Source organism: Vitis vinifera, chromosome 9 (assembly GCF_030704535.1).
Source record: "Vitis vinifera cultivar Pinot Noir 40024 chromosome 9, ASM3070453v1".
Taxonomy (NCBI): domain Eukaryota; kingdom Viridiplantae; phylum Streptophyta; class Magnoliopsida; order Vitales; family Vitaceae; genus Vitis; species Vitis vinifera.
In genome coordinates this window covers 4985760-4997742 of record NC_081813.1, presented here as the reverse complement: position 1 = coordinate 4997742, position 11983 = coordinate 4985760, and the positions used below count along the sequence as shown (strand labels likewise).

The 11983-nt window shown below is 35.8% G+C and overlaps 3 protein-coding genes across 3 annotated transcripts; all 3 read left to right on the top strand.

The window, feature by feature from the left end:
• The first annotated feature begins 3113 nt into the window (after positions 1 to 3113).
• LOC132254360 (probable 2-oxoglutarate-dependent dioxygenase AOP1) lies at positions 3114 to 4361 on the top strand. The gene is made up of 3 exons (XM_059739840.1): positions 3114 to 3164; positions 3719 to 3996; positions 4091 to 4361. Exons 1-3 carry the CDS (start codon positions 3114 to 3116, stop codon positions 4359 to 4361), a joined length of 600 nt encoding a protein of 199 aa, XP_059595823.1.
• Positions 4362 to 5947: 1586 nt separating this feature from the next.
• Positions 5948 to 7843, top strand: LOC100254863 (probable 2-oxoglutarate-dependent dioxygenase AOP1). The gene is made up of 3 exons (XM_002284938.4): positions 5948 to 6630; positions 6731 to 7052; positions 7450 to 7843. The coding sequence occupies exons 1-3, from the start codon at positions 6158 to 6160 to the stop codon at positions 7690 to 7692; spliced, it is 1038 nt and encodes a 345-aa protein (XP_002284974.2). The 5' UTR covers positions 5948 to 6157; the 3' UTR covers positions 7693 to 7843.
• Positions 7844 to 9353: 1510 nt separating this feature from the next.
• LOC100259967 (probable 2-oxoglutarate-dependent dioxygenase AOP1) lies at positions 9354 to 10840 on the top strand. Its single transcript, XM_002284932.5, has 3 exons — positions 9354 to 9863; positions 9954 to 10275; positions 10356 to 10840. Exons 1-3 carry the CDS (start codon positions 9490 to 9492, stop codon positions 10602 to 10604), a joined length of 945 nt encoding a protein of 314 aa, XP_002284968.1. The 5' UTR covers positions 9354 to 9489; the 3' UTR covers positions 10605 to 10840.
• The last annotated feature ends 1143 nt before the right edge of the window (positions 10841 to 11983 follow it).

The window sequence follows — 11983 nt, the reverse complement described above, 5'->3', positions numbered from 1 at the left end:
AGTCTAAAGACATAGAAAAGACTCGCTAAGAATGCCTTTCAATCCAAAGTAAATATGTGATCTCACAAGAATGTGAGATAAAATCAAATGAAAATTCTAACAGCAAAAAGAGTCAAGGAAACGACATAAAAAACAATGGCAAGTATCCTCCATGTTATGGAAGAGGAAAAGCTACTTTGGAGAAACACTATCAAACACTATTGGTTTAAAGAAGAGCCACGATGCCAAAATTGTAAAAAGATTGGCCACGTTGAGAAGACTTGTTGGAGAAAGAAAAATCACCAAGCAAATTTCTCTAAGGAGAAATATATGGAGAATAATTCCTCCTATATCTACCAAGAAGAGACAAGAAGCCACTAGTGAGTTGGTCCACACATGTTTAGGATGCATACTTATTACTTGAACAAAATAAGTAATTCATTATTTTCATCAACAACTACACTAGAATGATGTGGGTTTTTTTTTATGAGAAAGATTCAAGTCTTTGAACTTTTGGCTTTTAGCCTAGAAATCCAAGCCCAATTCGAGGTATACAAATATTACATAAGTAGGAGAAATTATAAATGCATTGATGAAGCTCAAAGAAATATTTTAGAAAATAAAGTAGTGAAAAGCTAGCATTAAAAGAAAAACACAAAGACTCGGTTATCTAAAGCTTCTAGAATCTTAATAGAATATTAAGTGGGTAAATAACAAAGTCAAATTAGAAGGATTCAATGTTAAGAGGAGAGTTAAAGAAACTTGAGTTTTCAATCATCAAAGATACACGACCACTAACAAAGTTGCCTTTCATGACCAATCATCAATCAACACACCATTGTCATCCCTCTTCATAATAATTGTTATTGCCCAACTTCTCACTATCATCGCCAACTACCACCTCCACCATCCTCATCACCAATAATCGTTTTTCAACACAGTCTTCTAGTAGCTTTAAAATGAGGGTTTAATCTCTTTCTCCATTATCTCATATGCTTGTAGGAATAGTGAGATGGTGAGTAAGGTCTAATTGTAGGGTTCAAGAGAAAGTAGAGGTAGTGCTTATGGATTAAGCTGTGTTTGGTTCTTGACAAGTAATAAGAAAAGAAGAAAAAAATGTTAAAGGAAAATGATTAATTTTCTCATAATTAATTTTACTACAAAAAAATATGAAAGAAAATAAAAAAAATAATTAAAAACTAATATATTTTTCAATTATTAGTCTTTACATAAAAGAGGAATACAAGTAAAATAAATTTAAAGTAATATATAAAAATAATTTATTATATTTAAACTTAATTTCTATTTCTCTCCATTTTTTTCTTTTCTTCCAATTTTCTTCTTTATTTTCTATCTCTTACATTTTTCCTTAAATTTTTTAGACCCAAACATTATCTTTTTTGGATGTTAAGAGTTCCATTACTATTAAAGGCATATTTGCTAGTTAGCATTAAATACTGTTTGGGAATTGGGCTGTTTTAACTTGGGCCTTATTTTTGGGCTTATTTTCAATTAATGTATATTTCTAGTGTCAACTAAGATGATAATAGAATATACTAATTAAAAGAGAATGTGTATGAACTTCAAAAACTCAACTTTCTAGGAGGTTCTCGTCTTCACGTCGGGCGATTTCTTTAAGACTTGCTTTCTAGAACTGCATGCCTTTGATTATTAGAAATGACAGGCAAGTTCTGCAAACTACCTCCTGCCCTAAAATCCTAACCATGCGCCATCTCTTTGATCAGTATATGCACATGCCTTGTCATTTGGCTAGGATTTGAAAAGCTAGACATGAAGTATGCTCATAACTTGCAAAGATGAAACCACCAGGAGTCAAATTTTCCGGCATATCCGGCATACATGCCGAAAATTTTGACTTCTCAGTCATGTCCGTCCCCATCTTTTTGACCTCTAGGCGTGCCGCCACCGAAAATTAAATTTCAAAAACCTGGAAGACAAGATTGGTGACTTGTCGTATTCAAAAGGTTGACAAATATATATCACGACAACGACATTCAAACCAATTAATCTGTGCCGCCTCCATCGAATGGCTGTGGACAAGGCTGTCAAAAACCCTTGTTTATTTAACATATGCCAATATAAGGATGTTTATTCATGACTTTTTTTTTATAGCTCTACACTAACTATATTATTAGGGAAAGGATTCTTGATTGACAAATGTCATGCCATGTTATAACGCTTTCGTTGACCCGATCCTTGGTCATATGATGGGTGTTATGTGGCTCCTCTAAGACTATTGATGAGCACACGCATATGCAAGAGGATAATTAAGAGTTTATTTAATAATTATTTTTAAAAACGTTTTTAATTTTTATTTTAATACTTAAAAATTATCATTTTATAATAAAAAATTTTAAGTGTTAAAAATATATGAAGTGTTTTTTAAAATCACTATCAAACGGATTTTAAATGTGACAAGGTCATGATAGGAACTAGCTAATATGGTAGTGAAGCAATTAAGTACCATGTTGTGCCAACAGACGCTGCAATGCCCTGCTGAAAGCAGATTGTTTTCTTTCTTTCTCATTCACATTGTTACGGAAAAACAAAAGCTAACTTCGCAGGGACTGACTTTAGTATGTTTTATAGATTGGAAATTTGGAATAGGGCAAGTTTTCCTCTGGTGTGCCCCAGCTGCATGCAGTTGCATTCAAATGCGACTCTGCAGTCTGCAGGAAGTATTAATTTCTGCTTTCTTGAGGATGAAGGGGTTTATTAAATGTCCCCATCCGTTTTAGAATATATATTTCGTATCCATAGAGCTCATAGGAAAGTACATATGATGGTAACACAAGTTCTTTGGGCATTTGTCAGCCATGCACCATGTTTAATTGATCTTACCTAGAGTTTCATGATGGGGCAAATTTCATAATAAAGTATTTGAGTAATTTTTTTCTTCATCCGACTCTTTTTCAGAATCATCGCATATTTGAAACTTCTTTATTTCTAAGGCAATAAGTTTTGAGTTTTCCTATCTTCTACCATTAATAACCCTCTCTACTCTTTATAGAATCCCTTATACTTGTATGTATTAACTTTTAATCACGTCCACTTTTTTTCTATTATTTATAAGTTATATATGTACATTGTACAGTTCAGTGCACTAGGCAACGATGGTCGACTCGGCTTCTACTGGTCATGCTCGATCATGCTGTCGGACCAAGGCATAAGGTTTGAATACCGGAAATTGTTTTAAAGACCTAGCTAGATGGCCAGCTCGGGTCCCTCATAGCTGTCCGGAAGACCTAGCTGGTTGGCTTCCTCAGATATAAGTTTCCAAATCCTCATTTTTTCTGCCAGGTCTGCAGAAAATGCTTCTTTTGCATGTCATTCTCATATTCATGTTATTTTCGATTAAATTGTAGATTATGCATATTGGTTAATTCTTTTCTATAGAAATCGGTATGATCTACAGTATAATAGTTTGTCATTTAATTACACTAAATTTTGGGTGGTTAATTTCTAGAGGGGGCTCTATATGTAAGATGCTACTTATACATCAGTACTATAACAAGCATTATACGTAAATGCAGCTCTTTTACTTGATAATCCGTTCACAAAGTCTAAACATTGGATGTGATCAATGTCTTTTCATCTGTCTTGCTATCACTCAAGTATCAGAGCACACATATATGAGTACCATGAAAAATAGAGATGTTGCTGAGAACCCTTGAGGGAACCAACATGGAATCTGGAAAACTGCATGAGATTCCAGTAGGTTCGGCTCGGACTAGAAGAGTATGGCTGTTTCACAGCAGCCCATGATAAAATTCCTTTGGAACTGCATAATACCAACTTCAGCACATTAGAAGAGTTGTTTGACCTCCCAAAAGAAATCAAAGTCAAGAACACCAATCATGTGCCTTTCCACAGCTATCTGGGGCAGATAAGCAGTATTCCTCTGCATGAAGCTTTGTGTATCAATGATGCAACAAATATAGAAGAAATTCGAAGTTTCACTAATCTCATGTGGCCGGCTGGGAACTATCGTTTCTGGTATAATTTTGTCCAATTTCCTATATTTTCTCTGGAAAATTCTTGGCTTATTCTTATCCTTTTGACCTGCTAAATATCTGTCTGTTTGTGAAAGTGCTCATTTGTTCTCCAAGCTGGTAGCAGAATTAGATCAAATGGTGATCAAGATGCTGTTTGAAAGCTATGGTGAAGAGAAGTATAGTGACTCTCATATTGGATCGACGACTTCTCTTCTACGACCTCTGAAGTATAGAGCACCCAAGATGATGGAGACTAACTTGGGGCTGAACTCTCATAAGGACAAGTCCTTCATGACCATACTTCAACAAAATCAAGTTGATGGATTGGAAATAGAAACAAAGGATGGAGAGTGGATCTGTTTTTAGCCATCCTCACGGTCATCCTTTCTAGTCATGGCAGGCGATGCACTTATGGTGGGTATGTATTCTCTGTTTGGTATCTTGGAAAATTTGCTTAGGTTTTTAGAAGAGTTATGTTGATTGAGCCAAGGATTTGAACATCTAGGCTCCATACTATTTTAGTAATTTAACCGTTTAAGGAGTTTTGAAGTCATGATGAAGGGGAAAGAGGTGAGATACTCATTCGGGCTGTTTTCATATAAGAGAGGAGTGATACAGATACCAGAAGAGCTAGTGGATAAATAACACCCTTTACGTTTTAAGACATTTAATCATCTTGAATTTGTTCGCTTTACTTGAACAGCTAAGGGTAGGAAGGCTGACTGCCTTCTCAAATCCTATTGTGGTGTTTGAGTTCTGGTTGGTCTCTATGCCTGTTGTGTGTCTGTATGCTTATGCTGATCTTATGGATTTGTTCCTAAGCTCAGTCTTAACACATCAAGGATGCGGTTTCCCACAGATTTGTATGAATTTTCTCAGTGCAATGATAATATTTCAAGGCCATATGGACTTACCACTGCTGCTTTCTGAATATAAGCCATAGCCTTTTTTGTAGTCCTGTTTGTAATTGTACAAGATAGTTTATTTTCAAGTGTTTCTGCAATATTTTTAGTACTCTGTTTTTTCCAATGTATGTATTTCCGACTAAGCATGCATTTGGAAGTACTTTACCACATACCATTAGTTCAAAGCCATGGATCTTTAAGTACTTGCAAAATATAAAGCACCTTTTGCTGCAATATGGTGTGGCAAGTCACATTGCCACTCCCCCACTTCCCTGTAAAGCACCCCAAATTCCAATCTTAGTGGCTACCGATCTGCTGCCTAACATGCAGCATCAACAACTACTGCTGAGTTCTAGCTTTAATTTTAATTCTGCAGATGCTAATCCTACAGTTTTCTCAATGAAAACAAATTTTTCTGACTCCCAACTGCTATAATATGCCTTATATTATTATATTGTTACTTTTTTCTTGGTTTTCCTTTCTCAATAGGAATTGAGCGAGCAGCCTGTGGTACCAAGACTCTGGTATTTCTATAATGAAAGCCTCTTTGATCTTCTGTCCTGGTTGGCTGGTAACTGAAATTTTAACCTGTCTTTGTCCATTGTTCCATTACCAAAGCAGAAATTCCATTTTTTGTCTTTTTTGATTGTTCTTCACAGTAATTCTCTTGCTGCATTTTTCTTTTTTTCGTCGACTTGTCTTGTTTTCATCACTTAATCTCCAAAAATGGTCATTTTCAGTATTATTCCAAGCAAACAAGACTGCATAGTTCTATGAAATACCTAGATTGTAGAAGCACTCTGAATTATTAAACCGATTCAAAAAACAGAATACAAAGATTGAATGACAGGGGTGGGATAGGGCCAGCTCATGATTAGAGTGGTGGAAAGTGACACTTATGACTTATGAGAGGTTATCTACTAGTATCTTGTGATGGTGTGTGCTCTTAGAAGTTACAAATCTTATAATTTGTGCTCTATATCATAAACTCCTGTTCTTACCCTCAATTGGGTCTCATGAAAATCACCCAATTAGCCTCTTCCATAGAACCATCAACATAGCTTACCCTCCAACTCTACAGTATTGCAAGGTTTGAAACTATTTGATTTTGTACTAGCTAACAAATCCGTCTCACCAAGTATATTCCATTTCACAAATCTCTATGTCGGCTACACAATGTAGCACAAAGCACTTTGGGTTCATCCATATTCTTCTTTGCCTCAGTGCCTGTCACCTTATCATCTCATTTGTCTTTTTATGACATGGATACATCAATTGAACCCCTATAAGATACATGATCTAAGGCAATATATCCAAGTGGCCCATCAGGGGGGGAAAAGAAGAAAAAGAACTAAAACCATGGGCTCTGAAGCACCCAGGCTTCCTGTTCTCAATTTTTCCACTGGAACATTGAAGCCTGGTACAAGATCATGGCTCTTGGCATGCAAAGATGTCCTGCATGCACTTGAGGAATACGGTTGTTTCGTAGCAGTGTATGATAAAGTTTCTTCAGAGCTTGACAACACAACGTTCTGTCAATTAGAAGAATTGTTCGATCTCCCCACAGAAACCAAAGTCAAAAACACTTCTGATAAGCCATATTTTGGCTATATCGGCCAGCATCCCCTTATTCCTCTTCATGAAAGCATGGGGATTGAAGATGCAACAACGCTCAAAGGAGTTGAAAGTTTCACAAACATCATGTGGCCTGCAGGAAATGATCATTTCTGGTATATCTAGCTTGATCTATATTCTTGTCATAATTCTTTTTAATTCTTGAATTATGCTTATTTGTTTTTCTTCTTTTGTTCTTTCTTGGTTCTTGGTTAGTGAAACTGTGCTTTCATACTCAAAGCTAGTGTCAGAATTAGAACAAATGGTGAAGAAAATGGTCTTTGAAAGCTATGATGCAGAGAAGTACTATGACTCTCACATTCAATCAACCACTTACCTTCTCCGACTCATCAAATACAGAGGACCCCAGAAGAATGAGACTTGCATTGGTACTTCATGTCACACTGACAAGAGCTTCATAACCGTACTTCACCAAAACGAAGTCTGCGGTTTAGAAATACGAACGAAGGATGGCGAGTGGATTTCTTTCAAACCTTCTCCCTCATCCTATGTTGTCATGGCAGGGGATGCACTATTGGTTGGTTACTATCACCTATTTGACAAACCAAGTAAATTTGTGAAAATGAAGGAACTTCTGGCAACTAAAAACTACCAGTTTTTTTACTTAACTCTGAGAAGTAATCCTTCAACCTAAAGTTATATCTTTCAAGACCTGCTTGGGATAAGAGCATTATCTTGATTGTTCTACTCTCTTTTCAAGTTTCATACTATGCCAGTACTTTTGACTTTATGACATCAAATTTGGGGAAAAGAATCATTATTGCTGAGAGTTGTTCAATTTTAGCTAAATGTTCTGAATTATTAGTAAAACCTTATTTTGTATCTTTTAAGGAGTAGAAATTGGTGATTATACATGCTTGAATTGTAACTATGAAGATCCTAAGATATGCATTTTTTTTTCTTGATGAACTTAGGCATGGAGCAATGGCAGAATACATTCTCCTGAGCATCGGGTCATCATGAATGGGAATAAAGCGAGGTACTCAATCGGTCTATTTGCATACCATAGAGGGATTATAGAAATACCAGAAGAGCTAGCCGATGAAGAACACCCATTACAGTTCAAGCCATTTAACCATTATGGATTACTTCATTTCTACTTCACAAATAAGGCTGGGCAAGCTGAATCCACTGCCAAAGCCTACTGTGGTGTTTGATCTTTTTAGTGTCATGGCCAGGTTTCTGGTACTCGTAATATCACAAATATGCAGATTTCTTACTGCCTTTTTTTTCTGGTACACTGTCTAATAATATCAGGGAGTTGGTTTCTTCTTCTCTGGGAATAGAAACCACCATGTTCTCTGCAATCATATGAATGTAACTGTTGTATGCTGTATTGACTTATTTTCTTATGTCTCCAAATGTCAGACTCTTCTGTTTTTACTAGTGTAGGCATATCTAACGATGCATTCGAAAGTAACACCAAGAAACATGATTTGGGGGCCCTTCAAAAAGATTTCTTGATGACTCCTGCAAAATATTTTTTGTTCCTCTTAGGTCAGAAATACTCTGCAACATATCAATAACTACATACATATATTATAAAATGTAGGTCCTTCCAAGCATTAAAATTAATAAAAAAAAGAACCCCAACTTCACAATGAGGCGATATTCCCAAATCAAAACAGCAGGGTATTTTGGGCTATAGAAACTGCAACTTCTTCATTAGTAGTTTTATTGCATAGCTGTCATGGTAGGTGTAAATGTGAATTTTGTTTACTCCCATAAATCTCTATCTCCAAAACAGGTAATGTGAAAAAGATTCTTTCATGTTCCCTAAAGGATTACTGCTATGTGTAAGACAGCCTTAGATGGTGAGTAACTTGTCTTGTGTAAGTTTTGTTGATCATATGTACTGGCTTCTCTTATATTCCATATGAAAACAGCCTCAACATAAAGAATTGGTTGTTTCTCAAAAATCTTCACCACAAATTATTGGACTTTGTCAACAAAAGAATCAGAAGCTCAGAACAAGGGAGACTTTAGTTTAGATACGTTGGGACTTTGGTTCTTTAGGGTTGTGAACAGACACTAGTGGCTGTGGCATCCCCCTGCATAAGGGTTAAGATTCTTCTATCATTTGGTTCCAATAAACAGAGGACAAAGGCAAAATGCTGCAGGCAGGACCACCTTGAGGGGACATACCATTTGAATATTACTTGTAAGAACTGGACAAGCACAATATAACAGCAAAAAACTATAAAGAGAAAGAGAAGGCTCTACTTATAAGACACTATTAAAACCTGCAGGTTGTGTCTGTTCCTTTTAAATCTACATCATGACCATTGCACAATAATTGTGACATGGAGTCTTCTTGCAAGATAAAACAACTCCACATTAGGTTTGTCATGGTTTCACCTGATATTGAAGGGATCTAATTCTGAATTCAACCTCCCCCATGAAGAACAAAAAGAAATATTAACAGAAATTGGTTTCAACCTCACTAGGCATCCTGAACCATGTCCATCAAATTGCTCTGAATTCCACCATTCCTGTTAAATCTTTTTCAGCAGCCATTTGGGAACCTTCTTGTCATTCTCTTCAAATATGAAGGCTATAGGATTCATATATTGAGGATGTGAATCAAATGTGGAAAGAGCTAGTAATTTGCCCTTCCTACTTTGTAAATCACATTTGTTGGCCTTTTCCATTAAAGAAGTCATTATTTAGAGGGCTAATGTTTATTTTATGAAAGCCTATTCTGTAGCTTTGATACATATTAGGTGGATAGAAGCTTCCAAGATTAAGATCGTGCCATTATAATGATTTTTAGTGATCGTCACAGACAAATTAGTCCAAAACCTCATTTTCACAACCACCATTATTTCAATCATCTCTTTAGGGCATATAGCATCCAAGAAATTATACAACTAGCCCAAGAAACTCAAAAGGCTTATTCACAACCAAAGCATAGGAAAGCAGCTTCTTCTACCTCATTCACCAAAAAGCAAGTAATGGGATCTGAAACCCCTCTCAAGCTTCCTGTCATAGACTTCTCAGATCCAGAGCTGAAGCCAGGAACTCTCCAGTGGAACTTGGTGAAAGCCCAAGTGCAGAAAGCACTTGAAGAGTATGGTTGCTTTGAGGCTTTTTTCAATAAGGTTCCTCTAGATCTTCGTAAGGCGATATTTGGTGCTCTGGAAGAACTTTTTGATCTCCCTCTACAAACCAAGTTGAGAAACTCTTCCAAAAAGCCTTATCATGGTTATGTTGGGCAGTATCCAACGGTGCCACTCTATGAGAGCATGGGCATTGATGATGCACTAGTCCAAGAAAAAGCTGAACATTTCACTAAGCTCTTGTGGCCTGAAGGCAATCCTAATTTTTGGTATATAATCCTTTCTTTCAATTTCTACTTTTGGAAGAATATTATACTTAAATTAATCTATTAACTTCAACCAAACTTTTTCTTTGGCAGCAAAACTATACAATCCTTCTCAGAACAACTGTCAGAACTGGATCATACAATCAGGAGGATGGTGTTAGAGAGCTTGGGCATGGAGAAGTACTTGGATGAGCACATGGATTCTACAAACTACCTTCTTCGTGTCATGAAATATAAAGGGCCTCAAACTACCGAAACCAAGCTTGGGCTAAATGCTCACACAGACAAGAACATAGTTACCATATTGTATCAAAATCAAGTTGATGGACTAGGGGTGCAGACAAAAGATGGCCAATGGATCAACATCAAATGCTCACCGGACTCTTTTATCATCATGATCGGAGACTCTTTCCTCGTAAGTTTTCTTTGGGTTTCTTCAAACTCAATTGAGTAGTATTCAGCCTCTCTAATGAGACCTGTGTGTAACCTCTGCAGGCATGGACAAATGGTCGACTGCACTCTCCATATCATAGGGTGATGATGACTGGAAATGAGTCCAGGTACTCTACTGGATTGTTCTCAATCCCAAAAGCAGGGTATGTGATAAAAGCCCCAGAAGAGCTTGTGGATGAAGAACACCCTTTGCTCTTCAAACCGTTTGATCATCTAGAATTCCTCCAGTTCTACTACACTGAAGCTGGTCAGAGAGCTGAATCTGCTTTAAAAACCTACTGTGGTGTGTAAGAGTCTAGGATAGATATATGAGGGCTTGTTTTGTGTGTCTATATATGCTCTTTGCTTCTCTTCTAAGCTCTATTCTGTAAGAAAAAAATACTGCTTGTTTGCTATATGTATCATTGCACAAAATCCGGATAAAAAAAACATCACTCTAGAGTGTGTATGGAAGCCATTTCATCAAGGCCTGAAGCATAATGGCTAGTGGAAGCATGTTTATTTTTAATAAAGGATCTTTTCCATAAGCTCTTACATGGGATACTATAGGAAGCTATTCTATTATTATAAAGGAAGTATAGATTTTCTTCCAGGAATATATTTTTGTAAAAATGATGTGATAATTAGTTGTAAGGAATATTTCTATGTAATCAAGAAAAATATAGGAAGAGGTATTGACTAAAAGAGAAAGATTTTTTTTTTGTTGGCATAATTGGGACTTTGAGAATTGAGAATTATACATTGTAATCTCATAAAACAATAATGGAAGTTGTTCTTCATCTTAAGCTATGAATGTAAACTTTATGCTAAATCACATAAATTATTGTATATTTCTTATGTTTTTTGGTTTTTTTTTTTTATTATTCTTACTATTCTTATAGATGATGAGAAGGTTCTTATAGAAAAATTGTAGCTTAAAATATTATTAGGATAGGTATGACTCAAATTAAGATGTCTAATGACATTGTAGGGACATTAAATAACATAAAGCATTTTCCATGATTGGAGAAAATTTTAATTTCTTTGGGTATGCTTGACTTCAATGCATGGGTACATATATAAAATTGGAGGTATAGTTGGTCATTATACATAGTTGGGTAGCATTATTTTTATAAGTGCAACTACATTTTCAACCTCAAATACAATTTTAGATGCTAACAGATTATAACATATGTGGCTAAGAGATACAAAAGAGAAGGATATGACAATTTTGAGTAACTAGGGTTTGCTTAAGAATATGAATAAACTATCCTAGAAGTATGCTTGTGATGATTTTGTTAGTTACACCATTAGTATGAGAGGCACTAGAAATATATCACTGTAGTGGAGAATCCAACGTATACACTATGAACTAAGGCTAATTAGATTAAGGGAAAACACCTAAGAGGAGAGTGAATTAGGTTATTAAAACTTTTTTGAAAACCACTTCAATTAATTAACTAATAAAGCAATAAATGTAAATAAAGAAGGGAAATAGATAGATGCAAACTCGTTTTTATAGTGGTTTGGCAAATCTCGCCTACATTCATTCTTCTCAAACTCCTTTCTAAGTGAAGGCTCCACTAAATTAAGACTTCCAACTCCAAGCCTTCAAGCTCTACACTTGGATTCAATGGTTCTAATGAACACTAACAAGTCTCTTCAAGCTTAATGCTAACTTGAAACTCCAA